Source organism: Vidua chalybeata, chromosome 7, assembly GCF_026979565.1.
Source record: "Vidua chalybeata isolate OUT-0048 chromosome 7, bVidCha1 merged haplotype, whole genome shotgun sequence".
NCBI classification, from domain to species: domain Eukaryota; kingdom Metazoa; phylum Chordata; class Aves; order Passeriformes; family Viduidae; genus Vidua; species Vidua chalybeata.
Genome location: NC_071536.1, coordinates 29,604,999 through 29,626,756, shown reverse-complemented (window position 1 = coordinate 29,626,756; position 21,758 = coordinate 29,604,999). Strand labels below are relative to the sequence as shown.

At 47.4% G+C, this 21,758-nt stretch overlaps 1 protein-coding gene across 1 annotated transcript in view; it reads left to right on the top strand.

Moving 5' to 3' along the window:
- HEG1 (heart development protein with EGF like domains 1) overlaps positions 1–21,758 on the top strand; it is a 51,579-nt gene that overhangs the window by 11,565 nt on the left and 18,256 nt on the right. Inside the window, exons 2-13 of the mRNA XM_053948445.1 lie at positions 6,309–6,581; positions 7,586–7,816; positions 8,199–8,471; positions 9,554–9,847; positions 10,249–10,566; positions 11,094–11,411; positions 12,306–12,614; positions 13,297–13,848; positions 14,205–14,546; positions 15,517–16,869; positions 19,164–19,283; positions 20,901–20,995. Of these exons, the coding sequence (XP_053804420.1) occupies positions 6,309–6,581; positions 7,586–7,816; positions 8,199–8,471; positions 9,554–9,847; positions 10,249–10,566; positions 11,094–11,411; positions 12,306–12,614; positions 13,297–13,848; positions 14,205–14,546; positions 15,517–16,869; positions 19,164–19,283; positions 20,901–20,995 (4,478 nt within the window). The remainder of the gene's footprint in view (positions 1–6,308; positions 6,582–7,585; positions 7,817–8,198; positions 8,472–9,553; positions 9,848–10,248; positions 10,567–11,093; positions 11,412–12,305; positions 12,615–13,296; positions 13,849–14,204; positions 14,547–15,516; positions 16,870–19,163; positions 19,284–20,900; positions 20,996–21,758) is intronic.

Sequence of the window (21,758 nt, the reverse complement as noted above, 5' to 3'; positions counted from 1 at the left end):
AGTGAATCTCTCCACAGCACAGAGAACTTGCTGCCCTGGAAATATTGACCCCTGTGAGATTTTCACAAGTTGCAAACCTTGCAGACAAATTCCAGGTTTCTGGAAGTATTTGTGCGAGAGGTCTGGAGAAAGAGCCGTGTTAGAAATGAAGTTGTGTGCTTGCAGAAGCTGACAGCAGCATGGTCCTGCTCCCTCCAGCCTCACCAGCCTGTTTCTTTCCACTTCACCAGCACTGTACACACCACCATGGATTTTTCTCTCTTTTTTTTTTTTTTTTCCCCAACTTTTTGCAGCCAGGATGTTTTTTCTTGCCTTTTTATTGTTCCAGTGACCTAGCAACTCCACTTTGCTGGAGTCCTGCCAGGAGACTTCCTCCCCAAGCCGTCTGATAGTCTCCAGCAGCACTGCCCTCGGATGGGAGCAGGAGTTAAAATGACACCAGGCTGGGTCCCTGTGTGGCCTTTTTGCTCTGGCCTCATGAGTGCTGGTGAGGGCAACATTGCCTTCCCAACTAGAAAAGCTTCCAGGGGGGCTTTAAAAACCTCAGAAAAAGGAAGGAGAAGCAATGTGTGGGTGATATTTTCTGCAATATTTCTGCAGGACATTATAGAAAAGACTGGGAGGGTTTAGAAGTGAATTTGCTGATGCTGGGATTTAGCATTTGGGATCTATGGTGCAGGCAGGGTAGCTGGGGACATTTCAGCATTGCAGGGTTGCGGGAAAGGGGATGGGGAGGAGGTGTGAGTGCTCAGAGAGCTGTGCAGTTAGGGAGAATTATTTTGGCTTGGTTTTACTGATGTTTACTAAAAACAGTAGAAAAGAAATTCCTTTGGTAAGTGCTTCTGGGACCTGTCAGCTGGGGCTGCCTTCACTCTGCCCTGGGCCTGTGGGGGCTTTTGCCACATTAACACTGGAGGGACACTTCTAGGGCAGAACAGAAATGAGCTGTCAAGCAAGAAAATATGGCTGGGTCTGGCTTTCTGCTCAGGACACAGGGCCTGGGACACTGGAGGTTCAATCTCCACTGGATGGATGGGTTGAGATTTTACTGAAGCCTCAGCATGGTTACAGGTTTTTAGCAGTATGGTAAGTCATAGCTTATCCCTGTTGGAAGTAGAATTTTATATAAATGTGTTTTTCAAAGACTTGATGAAAAACCAGGAGGGTTTTTGTTTTTTTTTTTTTAATTCAGTTGCTAAAAGCTGTTTAAAGACAAAAGTCTATGAAAAGAGGTTTGAGGAGCTGCCCTGAGCCACGGGCTGGTGGTTTTCAGGCAGCACAGGTGATCCCATGAATCTGTGTGGTCTCAGGGATTTGTGGGTTGAACCAAACTGCCCAAGAAAGATAAGAAGGAAGCTTAGGATTTCATGGGCTTGAGCAGGTGATCTGGGAGCCTGCACCTCTCCAGGGAAATGTTTAGGACACCAAAACTAAGAGGCTGTAAACCTCTTGCTAAGCAGAACAATATCCTGTCCCTGCACTGTGCAGGTTTTATCCCCATTGTGGGCACTCCATATGCATATATCCTGTGCTTTTGGAAAGGATCACAGATTTCTGTGTAGTCTTTATTTTAGAGAACCTGTTTCCTTGCTTTAGGGTACTGCTTTTAAGAGCAGTAATTGGATCCTTTTTTTTTCCCCTAATGGCATTTTTGAGCATCAGGCTCTGGGATGGTGAAAAAAGGTGTAGGAAGCAAAATGGCCTTTAGCAACCTCTGAGGTTTTCCAGGTCCTGGAGGGGAGGTGGTGTGGAAGTGCAGAGTGTTTTTGTGTCATAAAGCAGAACCGCAAGCAAGGTACTGTGGCATGGCACTGGAGTGTCTGAGGATGATGCTGATGTCCCCAGCCCCATGGGCACCCATCACCAGGTGGGCATTAGCCATGTGGACTTTGGCATTCAGAGCTTGCAGGGGAGGCTGCTGGCATTAAACCCCCATCACTTTTCTTGAGCTTTTCTTGAGCTTGAGTATTAAAGCTCTAGGCACCTTTCTTGCCTGCATAAATCCTTCCTATTATGGTTAAAATTACTGAAGGTCCTGTGAATTGCTGTTCTGCTCTGCCTGGGGGCCAGTGGGGAGAGGACAAGGAACAGAAGCACCACAGCAATGGAATGTGTCTGTAGGGTACTGCATCCAAACCAACCCCCACAAAAGGGTGAGAGGCTCTGGCAAGGCTTCTGCACCTTTTCTTCTCTTCCCCATACACCCTCTCTTGCCACCTTTCTTAATCCAGACAGAATATATCCTTGTACTGATAAAAAAAAATTAAAAAAATAGCAGAACAGGGTTGACTGCATGTGGTTAAAAACCTCTTGCATTTTTCCCGCACTTACTGCACACGAGGGACCTTCCCCAAGCCATATTATCAGCGTGTTTACGCTCAATTGACCCATCTCAAGTATGAATTTTTTTAAAGCTGCATTTCAGACCCCCCCTGCTTCCCCCCCCCCCCCCCCGCCTTGAACTTCTTCTTTCAGAGCAAGAACAAGGAAGGAAATTGAAAATCCCAGAGAGCCCTGGACGGTCCAGATTTAGGGCTTTAGCTTTTGTTCGCACAAACTCGCTTGGCTCCTAACCGGCCTCCACCCATGATCCCGACATCCGCAGCAGCCGTTCAAAACAGAGCCCGGAGCCCAGAGCCCGGCCCCGGCAGGGACCGGAGCCGCCCCCAGCCACCGCTGCCCCGGCTCTGCTCCCCGCTTCTTCTCCCTGCCTTTCTTCCTAACCTTTCCCTACAGCCAGGAGTTCTCGAAGTCGCGATGAGTGTTTTCTCCCCTCCGCGAGCCTCGGATGATGCTAAGATTATGCAACGTTAACAGATGTGGGGTTTACAATGGCAGCTGCCTGTCCTCGGGAGGAGCCCGCTGCAGCCCCACGCGCGCTCCGCTCGGCACGGGATGCTCCCGGGGTGGCCCGCAGCTCTGGCAAAACAACCGCTGCATGGGCGGCTCCCTTCCCATCCTACCGGGAATGCTCCCCAGGGAATGCCCACCCTCCCGCCGGGGGATGCTCCGGGTGAAGGGCTGCTCTGGACAGCCAATCAACAGCGCTTGGCTTTCCTTCTGTGCGAACTCAGATTAAATTTGTGTTGCTCCGTCAAGAAAGTATTTTTCTTCCCCTCGAGGGGAAAAAAAAATCCCATCTTCAGGGAAGCAGTGGGGCTGGGATAGCTTGTGGCGTGCCTTGGCTGGCTGCAATCTCCGGACAAATGCTGCCTGTGGGGATGCTGATCTCCTGGCATCAGCAGGATACATTCCTTCTCCCTCCGTGCCCTAAGGTGTCTGTGTGTGATCACAGTCACTGCAGAAAACTTGCATTATTGTGCTTTTTGGTGTTGTGCTGACCCATGGTTGAGTTGTGAGCATCACCTAAATGCTGCCTTGGTAGCAGCCGTCTCTGAAACAGGGCAATGCCTGTGCTGTGTCAGGGATGAAGAGAGAAAATTGTTGGTCCAAAAGAGATTTTTCAGGAGTCTCACAAGGTAGATATCCAACTGGGCTGCCAGGGGCAAGCCCAAAGCCTTGAGAAATCAGCTGGAACTTGATCTGTTTGTCCTGGCTGAGCTATGTAACTCTGCTCACAGCAAGCCATGGACTTGTTATGCTTGCAAAGAAAAAGTAACTCTGAGCCTCGACCTGTCTGGTGAGCATCACTGCTTGGTTTAACTGGGAAGGAAAACACCAATCCAGTGGGTGGCAGGGTTTTGTGCTGGAAGTCAAATATTTCTCAGTGGCTGTGGTTATGTAAAGTTAAACTGTGCAAAGCTGTTGGCAGCTTAGGATGTGACGAAATTGTTAGTGACAGATGGGTACCTCAGCTAAAGGGCCACTCTGCTTTAAGCCTTTAATGTGTCAGGGGAGGCCACATAGTCCCGTGGGGAATTTTTTGGAAGAAGTTTGATCTGGTCCATCCGCTCCAGAGGAAGGTTGTCTTTGAAGTCTTAATTTCTGCAGGCAAATCAAAGAGGATATTGTGGTTTTATCTTGCACTTCTGGTAGGCTTGATGGATGTGAGATTTCATGTCTATTTTGTTGAACAGCACAATTTTTGGGGGTTTCCTTACTACATGCTGTGGGTTGAATTTTCCAGCATAGCTTATGCTCTGCACTCGCCTATCAGGGGAGCTGAGCTCGTGCTAGCACGAGGTTTTCCTTCCTGAACCAGGACCTGGTAGACCTTGCAGGGCAGAGTTAAAAATGCCAGATGACTCTAAAAAGCCTGTGTAAATAATACCTTCTTATTCAGCCCCTCCACTGCCTGGCTGCACTCTAAGCCAGGTTTGCTGGCGCCCACAATAAGGGGAAGGGTTTTGCTTCAGTTTATTCCCAGCATCTCTGCAAAGCCAAAAGAAGATAGAGAACACTCTGAGGTGGATTTGCAGGGCAAACAACCACCAGATAAGCAAACAGCAGTGTTTTACTTTTGAACTGGTCTCATTCAATCAAGGAACATAGCTGAAGGCACTGCTTGCTGGCATTTCCAGGGTTACTTTTTAAGAAGTGGCAATGAAATGCCTGCTGCAGTGTGATCCTGTATATTTTAGCCTGCCTGCCCAGAGCCCTTGTTGACAAATGAGTTGGCAACCTGAGAAAGCAGATTTCCCTCTGTTTATCCTCATACCCTAAGGGTTTCTTTAAGCATCTGCTGCTTTGCCTTCCCTCAATGCAGCAAAGCTGGCCACAGGCTTTCCAGTCAGCATGGGCTGCACAGCTGAAAGCTTTTAGTGAGAGGGGGATGGAGAGAAATTCAGTGCACTGCCCTCCAGCACAGCCACATTTTTCGGGGCTGCTATAAATGGACTTGTGGGCTACAATTACAGGCTGGGTATTGGCTTGCAAATGAACACAGCAAGCATCCCCTGGCACTTTCCATCCCCTTGTCCAGCTGGTGAGGACCAGAAGCTTGTCCTGTGAGACAGGCTGTGGCTCACAGTGGGCTCTGGGTGGCGGTGACTGCTCGGCATTGCAGCCACTGTGAGGGCTGCCAGTAATGGTACCCTGGGGGTCTGCTCCACCACAGCTCTTGTCTCCTTGGCCCACATGGGGCTTAGGCTCCCAGGATGAAATACAGACTGTCCTACCTACCCCTCTATTTTTTGATGAGTTCCCACTGAAGCTATTGCAGATGTATAGAGGACACCACTTCTGAAATTGCCACCTCTGTTGTGGCAGGTACAGCAACTCCAAAGAAGACATACAAGACAGGGAGGAGGTGTCCTATAGGTGTTTCTCTTGAACACACAATTTTCTTACAGAAAATGTTTGGAGGCCCAGAACAGGTTTAACCTTCAAAATCAGGGCTTTTGGGTAGAGACTGAGTGCCTTTATCTGCTGCCTGTGGATGCCATGCACATGACAGAGACTGCATTTTGGTCGTAAGGAAGATGGACAAAACGGGGACCTTGCCCTTTCAGATTTGGACTTGCTTTTGACTTCAAAGCTTGTTGTGGGCTTTGAAGGCCATCTGAGGCTGCAGTGCCAGCCAAGCCTTGGGACTGTAACACAGATGGTGGCTGTTGGTTTTTGTGTGAACTGATATGCAGTGAAATCCTCACAGCCCTGGGTGGTACCGTAAGCTGAAAACCCTGATTCCCCACACCACTACTCATGCACAATCTTGTTTCATATTCTGGTAGACATTAATGTTAGAAGTGCTAAAATATCTCATCATTTTGGGGTGCTTTGGCACCTGGGTGAGGCATATAATCCCCACCATACACTGATCTCCTCTGTCCCCAGTGCTGCACTGTGGCTGGGTGGGTTATACTGACTGTCCTGAGTGCCCTGCAGCTCTCAGCCAGCTTCACGCCAGCTCTCTGCAGGTGATGGGATTTGAGGTCGGGTGTCCAGCAAGCACTGGCCAAGTGGAGAGAGGGGAAGAGCTGTGGGGCCCTCTCCCCTCCCATCTTACATTCAGAATGGGGCACATGGGCTGTGCTGGGCTGTCAGCTCTGGAGACCTTCACACTCCTGCCATGGACTCTACACTGCAAGTATTTCCATCAGTTATTTGTTTAAGACTTTCTTTTTGCTCCTTTCAGAATTTATTTCTCCTAACACAAAAAAATCCTGAGGGTGCTGAATTGAATTAGTCTTTCGCACAGAGGTGGGTTTTGGTTTTTGGTCCCATAGAGCAATCTAGTTTCCACTGGTGCAAATCCAAAAATAAATTTCATGTCTGTATTTTGATTATGCAAAATTTTTCTCTAGTGTAAGTAAATGAGCTCAGAGCCTGGCCTCGGTGCTACTGCAGTGAGCTGAGCCTGCACATCAGTGCTGATGTGATCTAAGTTTTTTTGTCTTTCCTTTTAGTCATCGAAAGCAGCCATCAGGAGAGAAGTTCAAGCCCAGAGATAAGGACTGCGGGTGCTCCTGTGGAGTTGGTGACGATGCTGGCACTGGCAGGGAGCAGGGAGGGGGCATCGCTGCCTGCCAGGCACAGGGCAGTGCCAGCAGCAAGCAGGGTCACAGGGCACACTGGCCCCCCTGCCAGTGATGGGGATGTCACCTCTCCAGGAGCAGGATCCCCAGAGAACCCATCTGCTGGGACAATGACCCATCTGCTCACCATCAGCCGTCCTCCTGGTGAGTTTTATGGATGTGAGAGTCCCTGTTAGCTGTTCCCAGCCCATGGACTGAGCACAGCCAGTGGGTTAGGAAGTATTCCTGCCCCACACAGCTAGAAATGCAGATTTTTGAGAGAAATCCAATCTCAGGAAAGCTGGGCTTTGTTTTTTAACATTACAACGAAGATGATTCTCAGGAGCTGCCCCTGTTTTCACCACTCAGCAGTACCCAGGGAGTCCTGCCCATCCACTGAGCTCAGGGGCTGTGCAAAGAGTGGAGACCCCTGGGCGTCCCCACAACTTCTCCCATCAGGAACTGAACCCCATTTCAAGCCCAGCCTAGGTTGTAAGAACTCAGCTTAAGGATACCTGACCAGTTGCAATGACGATTTGTGGCTGAGGTCCTTACATGGAAATCCTGCAAGTGAACACTTACTTCTGGGCTTGTTCATAATTTTCAGTCATAAGTAAACCAGTGTACTCTTTTAAATATGAACTTAAATCAAGTCTTGTTTCTCACAGCAGCAAGACAAAGCTGTGCTGATTGCACTGTTCCCACTTCAGTTTTTTTCTTACTATCGCCAGCTGAAATAAGATATAAGCATAGAGGCTTTCTTTAATTTTTTTGATTCCTTTTTTTTTTTTTTTCCTGCTTAGGGACTAGAATGTGGAGCTGGCATGCCCAGGCTGCCAGCTGTGGGCTGTTCTGTCACCAGCTCCTTAATGCCTTCTGCATTTTTAATGTCTCTAAAAAAAAAAAAAATCTGTTTCTTTTGCCACGCACAAATGAAGACAATGTTTAAAATGCCATTATATTTTGGTGACAGAAACTCTCTGTTCCCATCAATCCCTCCTGCAGTTAAACTGTGCTCTGTTAAGCAGAGGAAACATGAGGGATGCAGCTGTGACCATTCCTACTGCATTTGGTAGGGCTGGGTACCACTGCAGGTGATGCTGCTGCCACCCAGCTGAGACAAAAGAACTTTTCCAGGTGAACATGACTCTCTCCCTGTTGCTTTCCAGACCCTGGAAGCCATCACCATGCTGCAGGCATGCTGGGGAGAGGCAAGAGGGCTCTGGCTTCTCCCAACACCCCTGCAGCTGCTGAGGGGACGCCACCAGGCTCGGAAACCATCAGCACTGATTCGGCTGAGGGGATGCAGGGAGGGCACCGTGGGGTCTGGAACATGTCTGGATTTAACAACACCGTGAGGACAGCGCTGCTATCTTCATCTTCAGAACCTCATCACCCAGGTGAGCCATCCCAGTTCAGCCTAGGAACACTGGGAAAGTGTTCCAACACCTGGGCATAAGGTGAATGCTGTTCCCCAGAGCAGCCAGCATTGGTTAAGCCTGGTTCTCCTGTATTATAGAGCTTTGTGGATCCAGCTCTCCATCGTCACTCAGGGCAGTTTACTGGCTTGCTTTATGCACAAGGATAGAGAGAAGAATCCATGTGCCTTCTCCTAGTATTCAAAATTATGAACTACTTGGTGCAGCTTCCAGACACAGAGTTTCTGTAAGCACAGTGCAGACAGGGGGCTGAAGGGCAGGGGAAGGGTGGCAGTGTGGAATGGTGTGCAGGCAGCTGAGCACATCTCTGGGTTCTCATCTGCTGTCCCCCTTTGCCTTGCAGGCACTGACAGCCTCTCTCAAGCTGTGAGCAGCTGGGTGGGCACAGAGCTGGGCAGCAGCCCCACCATGGGCACTGCAGCTGCTTCACCCAGCCCCTTGGGGAGCAGCCCCAGCACTGCCCTCCCTGGCCCCCTGCGACAGCCCCAGGCCTCCTCCCAAGCTTCAAGTGCCCAGACTGGTGCAGAGCACATCATGCTACACCCCAGGGGTGTCATGGGGAACTTCACCAGGGCTTTGCTGACTGCATCACCTCCCACAGACAATGCCTTCAGAGGTGAGCTTTGCTGGCCTTTCTTTCATAGTTTTGAAAAGCCACTTGATAGTGTTTGCTTTCTTGAAGCAGAGGAGATGCTCTGTTTTGCATGTGCTCTGTTTTTTATTATTTGGATGGTTAGCTGAAATTCCCTGCTGAAAGCAGGAAAAAGCAATGGAAAAAAAAATTTGATCCAACCCCCCCAGCATTTTCCACTTAAAAAAAAAAAAAAAAAGAAGTTCTTTGGATGTTATCATAGTGTTTTCTGCAGGGTGGATGTCTGCAGCTGTGAAATATCTTCACTGAGCCAGTGCCAGCTGCAGAGCAAGGGCAGCTCTGAGCCCTGTCTGACCTGTGCCCAAGCGGTGACGGAGTGGGGTGGGAGGTTGGGAACCCACACTTGTGGCCATACGGGGTGGGCTTGGCCTCAGCTACACAGGGTGAGATCCTGTGCTTAACAACTTGCTCAGGGCAGCAAACATGAGATCCCTGGGCTCTATGGCTTCCCTCGCTTGCTCTGCAGCAGCCAAATTCTAGAGTTCCCAAAAACAGAGACTTTGCCCAGCTCCACATGAATACTGAAAACCTCAGTGTTGCCAAATCCTTATCCTGTGTGCAGGGCTTTTCAGGAGCAAACACCTCTCCAGGGTTCTTACACTGACACATCCCTTCCCTCTGTCACAGCTCTTGGGAGCACCACTGGGGCTGCAGGAAACCTGAGATCCTGAAGGACAGTGCCCTGCTGAGCCCTGGGATGTGTAGTGAGCTGCAGGCTCATATGGGAATGTGGCTGGGCTTAGGTTTCCTCCTTTTGCTGTTAGAGCAAAGGTGGGATTTAAAGGCAAACCCCCACAGTCCTTGTCCTGTGGGGTTTCCTCCTGTCTGGGCCATGCCACTCTCACAAAGCCTGGCAGCAAGTCCTGGGTTTTGTGCAAGGTCTTCCTATGGTGAGGAGAGTCATGCCTTTCCAAAAGAGCACTTTGTCCAGATTGAAAACTTCCTATGGTTAATATCTGTATGGGTGCTGTAAGCATCTGGGAAGAAAATGGATCCATCTGTTTATAAATTCATATGTATAAACCAATTTTTTTATTGTGCTGTAGGCATTGGAAGCAGCTACTTGGCTACGGAGAGGTTCGCTTCGGATTTCCCCACCACCAGCACCTCCATTTCCACAACAGCTGCCAAGGGTGGAGGGAGGACATTAAGGTCCCTGCCAGCCAGCACTGGGCTGGTCACCATGGCAGAGATTTCCACCTCTGGGATTGAATTCACCAGCTCTTCAGCCCAGAGCCAGACCCCTGGGATGTCTGTGGGTGCTCAGGGTGATGGAGGCAGAGGTGTCACAGACCCATTGCACTCAGGCTTGCCATCCGTTTCAGGAAGTGCTTCCACAAGTGAGTTTTGATAGATAGCTCAAAACTCTTATTTAAAGACTCTTTATTAACAAAATATATCCTTTTTATTTTAAAGAAAGGAGGAATAATATTGTATTTGGCACATTCTGTACATTTAAAAACATTTCACAGAAATGAAAGTATGGATAAATATTATTCTTGTTGGAAGGGGAGGATAGATTTTCCTTGAAAACTTCCAGTTGAATTTTGCAAGCAATAACTTCAGCAGTTCGTATTTAGAGTCTACTTTTCCTCCCGTCTTAATGATTTCCCAGTATTAAATATTTATGTATTGAATATTCACACATACATTGTCTACATCTACTGACAGTGGGATGAAACCTACCCAGCAGTTTTTAATTATGTTTATGCAGTTTTGTCTTTCTCTTCTCCTTTTTCAGCTTCTAGCAGCAATTATGAACCCCCCAAGAACATCCCAGGTGCTGAAGAGGCGACGCTGCGCTTGGACATCCAGGGTGCTGACATGTCCAGCATGGTAGTGGGGACACTGATGTCCCCAGAAAATGGCCACACCGCTGGGGTGACAAGGGACTCTGCCACCAGCACCAACCCCACAAGCACTTTGAATGGGATCTCCTCTTCCTTGAGGACTGGGACACATCATCCCAACAGCTCATGGGAAGCCACCGATCTCCCAGGCCCTCCTGGGGGTCCTTTGCTCACAAGCTCCCTCTCTGCCTCTGAAGGTCCTTTCCAAGGTAAATTTGTTAGTCTGAGAGCTGTCTGCCTTGGGGCTGGATGAGATTTCACATCCCTGCGCTGTTTTTCTTCAGATATAGTCATCAGTCATTATTGGATACATGAATGTTTTTATTACTGGCTGCACTGAACTGGCAGTGGGGCAGGTGGGAAGGGGGAGAGTGGAGCTCAGCTTTTGGGTGAAAAAGTGGAAAACATCGATGGCCTCCTGTCCTAATGAAACACCTGTCCTGGGAAGAACATTGCTAAGAAATATGTGCACACAATTTCCCTGCCAGAGACACTTGCTGGGGTTTTGCAGCTGTCACCTGGTGCTATATCTGCTATGCAGGCTGGTCTGTAGGACATGGGTTTGAGATTTTTCATGGGTTTTTGTAAGGCACATATGCCTGTACTTAAGAGATTCACCTCTTCCCAGAGAAACACCTTCAGTTTCTCAATGGGCAGTGTAGAAATGGGTGCTGATCCAACAGTCGTATGTATAGCTCTGTATGCACAAATCAAAGCTGGTTTTATTGTGTCCTAGGTGTCAGAAGCAGCCACCGACCAGTGGCAGAGAAAACCTCCCTCACTTCCTCTGCCCCCAGCACTCCCATTTCAGCCACATCCAGTGGTGGTGGGAGACTGCCCCAGTCTGCCTCGGGCAGCAGCCCCTGGGCAGCAGCCAAGGGCTCCACGGCCAGCAGTGCCCTGTACAGGACCTTGGGCACAACCCAATCCTTGTCCACATCTTCTGTGAGAGAGACCTCCAGAGCTCAGGGCTCCACAGGAATGACAGATTTCACCGAGGTGGCAGACTCTCCCCCAACACACTCTGGCTCTCCTTTGGAAGGTCGTTCCCCAGGTGAGCTCACATTAGAATTGAAATATCATTTTTCTTACAAGCCAAAGGAGGACTTCCTGCAGCTTGCACTTGCCTGACTCTTTCCTGCTATGTAGAATATACTGTTTGGAAGGATGCAGTGTGATTTTGTGTCTGAAATTATTCAGCTCTTTCTTGACCAAAAAAAATGTGCTTTAGATTTTTTACAGAAAGGGCACATGTGTGGAAAGTTTCATTATGCCAAGAAAAATAATTAACTTTCAAATCACAGTCCTTTTTTTACTGTCTCCAGTGGCTATCTCCATGTTACAGACAAGAGAACTAAGCAAGTGAGGATTAGATCATGTCCCTGTGGTCCCAGGGATCAGACTTCAGTTCCTACCTTCTGTCCTACTTCTTGAATCATGCTGCTCCCCAGAATTTGAACCAACTCAACAAATTTAAAGCAACTTTGAATGTGGTCTCTGAGGTCCTTCATGCTGCTGTTTGGTTTTAGTCCCCACTGGGGTTCTGAAGGGGTCTGATCCCCCTGATCCTGTTTCTTCAGACTTCTCTAAGACCTTCACACTGCTCAGGGTAGTGCCTTGTCTGAATTGATTTCCAGGCTTTTCTGGGTCATCATGATATTTGTTCTAGCAGCATGGAGTGCACTCAGGCACATAATGGTGAAATCAAGTGCACAGCATTAGTATTTCAACAGTTTTTATATAATAGCACTTTTGTCAGCATCACACTGTTGCTTAAAAGACAAATTTTTGTAGGAAGGATTTACATCTTTGGAAATTGACATCTCATATTTTTTTCTTGTGTTTGTGCACTGTACTTGCTGCCTCTGGGTGCTATTGGAAGAAAGCTCATTTTTGTTTATAGTTCCATATGTCTAAAAATGTAAATTGTTTCTTTATCACATTTTAGCTACTGGAAGCAGTCATGTGTCATTCAGCATCCTGTCAACAGAGAGAAGAACCAATTTCCCCACCACCAGCACCTCCATTTCCACAACAGGCACCAAGGGTGGAGGGAGGACATTAAGGTCTCTGCCAGCCAGCACCATACTGGCCCAAACAACAGAAGTTTCCACCACTGGTACTGAAAACATCAGCTCTCCAGGCCATTCCCAGTCTTCTTTGGGAACCCAGGGTGGTGGTGGCAGAGGTACCACCCTGTCATCTGTGAACTCATGGCTCACAGGCTCACCATCTGCTTCAGAAAGCACTTCCCCAGGTGAGCTCTGACCACACATCAGACACCCACCTGCATGGAGAGTGAGGGCATGCTGGAAGGTGCTGGACAATGACACTGGATGTTATGGCTGAAAATTTCAACTTGCAGAGAAAAAACGCATTATCTGTTTCTTACATTTAGCCACCAGGAAAAGCCAGCCTTACTGCCAGAGCAGTCTCAAGATTTGCTGTGTTTTCAGGGACAGCACAATTCCAAGACTGCCCCACTGGCTGTGTTTATACCAGCAGAAGCAGCAGCAGTCATTCCTGACTCCCACCCTGGGGTGCAAAGGCAGTATTTACTGATCCCATACAAACCTGCCATGCTTTCTTTCAAGTACCAGTGATTTGGGTGCTGTGTATCCTCCCCCTCACTCATTGTGGGTGCAGAGGTGACAGTGTGGGTGTCTGGTGCCTTGGTCAGACCTGTGGCACCGGGAGCAGCGCCAAAGGGAAGCAAACCCAAAAGTGCTCCCATAACTTGTTCTTGGTGTCCTGCTGTGAGCAGCACCTCCTAGCACAGGAAAGAGCTGTGCCTTCACAGTTAGCATTTTCCTCAGGATTGGATTTTCTGCCACATTCTCTCTGTGTCCTCAGCCTGAGGCTGGTGATGGAAGAGAGAACACCTGCTTATTTATAGTTTAGGGTGCATAAATCATTTTGCTTTGCTCTCTCTCACTCAGACAAGACCTCAGCGATGGGAGGACGCCTGCCTCTCACCAGCACACCCAGTGTGGTGACAACTACTGCCAGTGAGGAGAGCAGCACAGTGCCTGTGTTGGACACCCGTGGAACTTCCAGTGCCACAGGGAGCTCTGCTCCCTCTCCCCCCAGCACCAGCACCCTGGACACGGTCCTGCTGTCCTCATCGGCAGCAGAGCCTGGGACACAGAGTAATGTTTCACAGAGCAGTGCAGGACTCAGTGAGCTTCCAACAAAGCTGCTGCCTGCGTTTTCTCCTGGTGTTTCGGTGCCTTCACCTTCAGCCACACTCTTCATCCACAAGGAAGGGACATCTCAAGCCCCAGGTAGCCACAGCATGTGGAGCACAAAAGCAGAAAGCCTCACATCTCATCTGGACACAGCTGGGGACACCCACACTGGCCCTGTCCCATCCTCCACAGCATGGCCTCGAGTGAGACATGTGTCATCTGGCCAAGGAGGGTCCCCAGAGCCCAAGGTCACCCTTTCATCCAGGGTCTTCACCTACTTCTCAGCTGCTGCTGAACCTTCCAGTGAGTTTTTCTGAACTCTGGGGTAGCGTTTGAGTGCCTGTCCCTTCCCCTTCTCTGTAGGATTGGTATGACACAGCTGTTGCAGGTGGCATGGGCAGCATTTATAAGTGGTCGTGGTTCTGCCCCGTGGTGTTGTACATCTGCCTCTGCTGATGCTTAACAAGAAGGGTCTCATTCTTGAGACATATAACTTGTTGCTGTAGGACACATCCACTGCCTGTCTGGGTTGGGGTGATAATTACACATAACATAAACATACCATTATGACTCTAATGGTACTGATTCCTCAGTATTTGGACAGTCCTGTCTGCTCTGAGGTGATAAAATCAGACACCTGCTTTTCAATCCTTTTCCAGCCATTGGCAGCAGCCATCACTCCCTAAGCAGCTCAAGTGCTGAGAAGAGGATGTCGAGCCCCATCACTGATCCTGTGTACAGTACATCTACATCTGCGGGTGCTGAGGAGAGGACGCTGCTCTCAGTGACAGATGGCACTCTGGCCGGTGGCATGGAGAGCTCTTCTTCCCACGCTGGAGCTTCCAGCTCTCCAGGGCCTTCTGAGCCAGCATTGGTGGAGCAGGGCAGGACAGTCAACGCCTCCACCAGCAGCGGGGGTTTCGCGGGCTTTGCGACGGAGACAGTCTTCGTACGTTCTGCCAAGATACCCGCTTCCTCTTCTTTCCAAAACGATCTCACAAGTAAGTTGATGTTTTTTGGTGTACATCTGGGGGGAATTCACATTGTCTGTTTTTTAGTATGTTGTGCATAAAATTCTCGTTCATTACTACATTCACCACCTATGGGTTCACTCAGGTGGATGTTTCCATCAAAGACTCAAAACCAGACCCCACACAAATGGGAAACTATTCCAGAAGTGGAGCCATAATGATGGCTGCATTTTTTTTTTTTGCACCCTAACTGTTTTTTTTGGGTGATGCTTTCAGAAGCATTTCATGATGACCTAAGTCAGTTGTAGAACTAAAACAAATTTTCAATACCATTTTTATTGTTTTATTATACTGTTTTTTATTTTAAAGTAGGCTGAACTTAGCTGTACATCCTGAAATTGGTACTATAAGATTGATTGCACCTTTTGTGCTAAACAATCTGAACTTTTTGCATGCTGATGTGCATTTAGGTTTTCCTGGCTGCAAAGTTTTGAATCACTGGGTTCATGATAAGCTGCAAATTAACATAATGTAATAATTTCATCCTGCAGAGGTATGAAGTTTACTGTGTCCAAAACAAATGGACTGAACAAGATGGATATTCTGTAGATGGGAATGGAGGGTAAGAGGGAGAGGATATGCGTTTCGTAAATTATGAGTGATAAAGAGAACAATTGGGTTTTCCTGCTTAGCTTGCCACAAATACCTGGAATGTTAAGATCTTGATCTTTAGGAAAGCAATATGTGATGAACAGTGATTTAGAAACCTACACATTTCATGGGAGTCTTGTGTCTGTCAGGGTTCATCATTTTAGAATCAATTAAGGAGTGCATGAGATTCCTAATCCTATAACCATGCTTGAATGGCGCTTGAAATTCTTAGAAAATCGTGGACAGGTTCACAGACAAGAACCTCTTATTTAGCAAGCAGTTTTAATATGACATCAAAATGCTTTCATATTACTCTTTCTGTCTAATATTTTTTGTCCTTTTACTCCAGACTTTTCAGGTAGCCATCAGCCAGTCAGTAGCAGTGATGCTGAGAAAAGGACCTCGGTTTCTCACACAGACGGCACATACATTTCAACCACATATACCAGAGGAGGAGAAAGGACACTCCTGTCTATCTCCAACAGCAGCACCTCTGCTGACTCCTCAGAAAGTTCCACCTTTTTTTCTGAAATTTCCAGCCCTTTTGATGCCTCACAATCATCTGTGGCTCATGACAGGCAGACCAATGCATCAAACAGTAGCAGTTTTGTTGAACCATCTACGGAGCCGTTGCTGGTGCACCCTTCCAAACTGTCAACGTCTGCTTCTACAGGCAGCATAGAAAATACAACTCTATTCAACACTGCCTCTGAGTTGTTGACCACTGACAGATCCTCTCTGTCTTCATCAGCATTTCCAGTCTCTTCCTCGCTGTCATCACTGTCATCAACACCACCACCAACTCATCTGTTTACACTGTCAGAATCACCCGAGCCACGCTCGCCCTCTGTGATGGCATCTTCACCTCCTCTGCAGGCTTTATCGTCCTCCTTGCCCACTTCCTCCTTGCCCTCCCCGTCTTACTCGTTAGCATCTTTATTGTCTGTGTTTTCATCACCCTCATCCATCTCGCAGTCCAGTGAGAGTGATCAAGCAAGCACCACTGTGGCTACGAGTGTGGTCAGGCAGGAGCCCTCCACAGCTGCCACAGCCAGGAGCTCACCCAGAGAGACCAACAAGCCCAGTGTCACACACCAGCCCCAAAAGAGCACCACCTTCACTCCCACAAGGTCACCTCTCCCTACAGAACCCATGGAGCTGCTTGGTGGACGCATAGTGTCTGTGTCCGCTCCTGTGACAGTAACAGAGACTGCCTCGCCTAGAGATGCCACCACCCAAGGGGACAGCTTTGGGAAGGCAACACCACTGCTCACCACAGCCAGTGTCGCTCCACAGGCTGGTCCAACAGATGCACCCCTTAGTCCCTCACCAAGTGCAACAAATCACAGCAGCATTGTCCCCGCAGTGGCAGTGACCACGGTGAAACCTCCTGTGCTGACAACACCACCCAGTCACCGGCCCACCCCAGGTGAGGCCAGCACCATGAAAGACCACAGGGCCCAGACACCCACTGCCACTAAGCACAGCTATACCACTGCTAAAAGCACAGAAGCCGTGGGTCCCACCACTGCAAAGCCTGGTAAGGTCACTGAGGAAACCATCCCTGTTACAAGTCCTTCTGAAGCACCTCCAACCATCAAGACCACTGTGAGCACTGCGACTACTTTGGCTGCTACCAAATCAACCACTGCTCCTCCCTTGAGCAGCACGGTCGGGCTGAGGACATCACCTCCAGCAACAGGTAATGTGTGCCATGGCTCTCACCAGTGGTGGGGCCAGGAGCAAGCGGGCAGGAATATTTGGGTCCCACTTCAAGACTTTTCAAAGAGTTGTGTGTGCACGTTTGTATGACAAGTCTGTTGTCAGCAGGGTTTGAGGGCAATAACTCATCCCTGTGTTCTTTTTAAGCTAAGGGTTTAGCAATCAAGTTGAATGGGTGAGATAGAAAGATTAAGCTGAGATTTGACAGTTTTGAGAAAATAAATCTGATTGGCTTTACAGGTAAGCAGAGGATGCACTTTATATTTAAAGAAATATATACATACATACATACATATATATATATATATATATATATATGTATATAAATAAATATTGGGTTAGCAATAACAATAGATAATGACTGATACCTGTCTTATTATTGAGAAAGTACAGTTGGGCCAGCACTTGGTATTTGTGTTGAAACTGCTTCTCATATTACAACCTATGGTTGTTTTCACCCCACCTCACAAAATATTAATCTTCTTAGGGGCCTGATGCTTCTCCTGGTAGGCTAGGTACCATAGTCTTGCTGAGTATGTTGTTATAGGAATTTATTACCACTGCCAGTCTCCTTCTCTTCTAAAGTAAATACATTTGCTGAAGTCTTATATAAAAGGAAATTGACTTTGTGTTTGAAGTTCAGAGCCTGGCCATCATGCCACCGTAGGATATCGTGCATGCTAAAGGCATTAATCTCAGTGAAATACTGGAAATAATATATATTCCATCCAATAATTAAGTATTTAAAGGTTACTTCTCAGGCTGATTGGTTTTAATTATAGCTATAGCTTCATGCAGAAAAAAAAAATAACTGGAATTATTCTTTTTTTTAATTGAAAAATTAAGATAATGCAGCCTTTTTAGAAACTGATTCACACTTTTGTCAAATTATTCTTTCCTTTGAAAACTAAGATTTGCCATTCACCAGAATGCAAAAGATCCTTCTGCTGTCTTGGACATGGTGCCTTGTACATGGTCACTCACTGCCCTGAGAGTGGCTGCCCTGGTCTCTGCTGTACAAAGCACAAACTGAAGGACAGCAAAGTGAAAGCCATGGTTTTAAACCACACCCACTCATTTCTGGCTGCTTAGATTAGAGTCACCAAATCTGCTTCTCAGTGATGCTGAGGTAGCTGTACCAGGCTAGTCCAGGCATGAGATTGCATCCAGTGGTGTGTCCCAGGGCAGAGTTTGGCTGGGAGCTGTCAGCTCTGTGTGGTGCTGTGGGTTATTGCAGTGCCACCAGAAATGCACACACGGGTTTGGCTCTTGTGCTTCATGCTTTAACTGCAGAGCCTGTGCTTCCTGCCTCTGCTGCAGCACTCAGCAGCAGCCACAAGATAGGTACAAGTGGTGTGTAAGATGTCTTGCTGGTCTTGGAGAGCCTTGTCACTGACAAGTCCACAGCCCTGCCTATGGTCTGCCCTTGTGGGTGTGTGTGATGTGTGTTTGTGCTCATGTGAGTCACAGATGCAGCAAGAGGAGCTTTTTTGACCAGGACATCTTTTTTCCTTTTTTTTTGGTTTTTTTTTTTTTTTTCCCAAGAGGAAATATTGGATATATTCTTCAGAATTTGCAGTTTGAGTTGTGTAGCCTGTGAAGCATCTGACATTACAGTCCTTAATCCCCTGGACACTATATTATCACAGTGGTGTCTGCTTCCCAGGCTCTTGCTCACCCATCAGGAAGGGCACTGGCACAGGCAGGAATCACTGTTGTGACCATCCCCAGGCTGGCATGGAGGAGCTTGGGGGAAGGAGGTGATTGCAGCCAGGGCTGCCTCCACTATTACTGGGTAACCTACAGACTGGATCAGTGCTCAGGCACTACCTTTGGAGCAGAGAAACAGGGCTTGGATGAAAAGGGCAGGACTTTGGTGAAGCAGCCCATGCCCACTGGTCTAATTTGGGCTGTTGAGGTTCCTTCTTTGGTCTTCTCATGCATAAACTGTTGGGTTGTTTGGAAAGAACCCTGAGGTCTTCTGATTAGCAGTGCTATAGATGAGTTGGATGTTCATATTAACATGGATCCATGCTAGACCTCAAGGGCTTTTGAATGAATATTCAAGTGGTTTATATTTATTCTTTCAGCTCCAACAGAATAATTAGGAACAGCATAAATAGTAAGTGGAAATGATGCAATGAAGCATCTGATAATGCTCAAGGAGTCACAGATGGGGAGCCAAGTTCATCTCTTTTAGCCCAACAGTTGATTATTTTTATGATTCTGTAAGTATAATCTGTTTTGTTTTGTTGTTTTTTTTTACTTTTATAGAGGTGGATAAATGTCTTTCCAACCCTTGTCCTGCACTGGCCACCTGCAACAACACCCATGGCTCCTATATCTGTCAGTGTCCTCTTGGATATGAGCTGGAAAAAGGAAAGTGCAATTTAGGTAAGAAAACAGAAGTGAAAAACCAGGGATGGAAATAATTATCTTTAATCTTCTAAAATAAATTGACTTAGGCTCAAACTAGTTCAGGAGCTTAATGTTCCTCCCAACCACCTCTTTTATCAGAGCCTTTTAGTGTTTATACAAGTGTGGTGTCTAATGCCTGTTATGTTGGGCTGCCTGGGGAGCAGGCAGAGATATCTGAGTTCTTCTTAAATAAAAACGCAGCAATGGAGTGGTGGGCTCAGGCTTGGTTAGTAAGGACAGATGTGCCCCTTCTGTTCCTGATGTGTTTCAAAAACCCCAAAAAGCATTCAGCAGCTTATCAGCCCTCCAAACTCCGGTGAAGGCACTTGGCTTGGGAGACGTGAATGGGGCTGTTGTGTAACCTGGCTTCAGTGGGATCAGCCATGTGTGGAAAGTTAAGCAGCCATGGCGAAAGTCTTTGTAAGATCAAGGTCTTGTTTCATACCTTTAGCATTTTTTGAGCAGCACAGTTATTAGCTGGAACTCAGGTTCTGACCCCTTCCTTTCTATTAGAGGACTCTCAGTCTCAAGGATTTACAATATTCCATCGTAAAGGGGAATTTGTTTTCATGGATTTTCTTTTGACCCTTAATCAACAAGGATTAGAGGCATGGAAATTTTGCTAAGGAAACATGGGTGAGGTGTCCCTGAAGAGTGTTTTGGAACATTTCTTCAAGTTGGAATATGTCAGCTTCTAATTTAGAGACTTGTTTTGATTATGCCTTGAACTGGAGTATGGACAGATTATATAAACACTGTGAAGGTGATTCTCATCATAATTTTTGTCTGGAGCTGTTACATTAGATATGTCTGATATACAATTTGTGGTGAAGATAGGTTCAGAGGATGGGAAAAAATGGGAAAGAATTGGAGACTTTATAATGTTATCTGCAACTGTATTTGTTTTTCTGGTGGAACATAAAGCTGGAATTATGAGTTCTCAGTTCCACTGAGTATCTCATGACACTTAATACAAGATTTAAGGGTATTATCTCTGCAAGTCTGGACAGCTCAGATTATTGCATTCTGCTGCTGTGAATCAAATATTAATCTAAGCACAGAAAAATGCATCTTTTGGGCCTCTTTTCAAATGTCATTGCTCATTCTCTCCAGCAGTTTGAAAAATGAAAATGTCCTTTCCACAGTGCTTTATTTTGACTCATTGATTTGATCTCCTTCCATTACAGGGAAGAGTAAGAGATTTGACATAATTTGACCCCCAACTATCATAAATTACTTTGGTATCTGACACTGTCTTCTTACTAAATTTACCCATCTCTCCCTGTGTTCAGGGATCTATTTAAGTTAGTCTGTGCTTCTGCATGAAATGTATGAACACTGAAGTGAAATGCTGTCTGAGCACTGAGCTCTGGGATTTGACTGGGACTGTGAGAACATTGCAGCACATTTCCTTGGGGAAAAAACCCAAGGCTGTAACTTTGCTTTATTGGGGCAGTGACTCTCAGATCTGAATTTTCTGTATGCCTTGTAAAGAGATTTTCCATGCGCACAGCTTCTCAGGTAAGGCAGATGAAACATCTACACATGGCACAGAGATGTGTTCCAACTAACTTGTCTTATTCGACTTTTTAGTGAGAATATTTATTGGCCAGGTTCCCCTGAAACTTAATATCACCCACGGGAAGTACACAGAGCTCCTGCACGTCGAGAGGGAGATCCTGGAGGTGGTGAGTGTCCTGGCTGGGACTTTGGCAGTGCTGGTGGGACAAGTCCCCTTCACTTCTCTTATGATTGTCACATTTCCCAGCCATTCAGTTTTAGCCATGTGGCTCTTGGTCAGTTGAGAGCCAGAGCTGGACAGGCTGTTGGCTTCCCCAGAGGCTGTGCCATCAATAGCTCCAAAAAGACCCATGATTGGGGATCATCTGCACATCCCTGTGCAGTTCTTATCCAGATCACTGCATGCACAAGTTCATCCTGTTAGTGGTTCCTGGGCTGGGTGCATTTCATTCCAGCTCTTTGGAGCAGGTGATTTGGAGATGCTGCCAAAGGAAGGAGGTGCTGGGTGGAGTCACTGTGATGCTGCCTGCACAGCTTGTGCTGGGGAGTAAATACAAACAACTGCACAGATCCAGGATCAGGGAAGATCTGCAGTCTCCAAGGGTGCTGCTTTGAGGTCAGCCTTGCACGAGGCTCCCTCCCTGCTGACACCTGGCTCATCTCTGACCTTTGTGGCCATTACACAGCAGGGCACAGGCAAATGCTCATGTTGAAATCCCCGTGGCTTTTTTTCTTGTCCAAGGCTGTGCAATGGTGACTTTGTTCACCCCTTACTGACAACAGGCCAGTGCATCTCTCTTAATAGAACAGATGAACCTCTGGGATGCTCAGAGCCCCCTTGGTCTCAGCAGGCATCTCTGGGAAACACAGGGGATAGTGTCAGTTACTCAGGAGGACTGTCCCATGCCACATCCCATGGGGCTGCCTCCT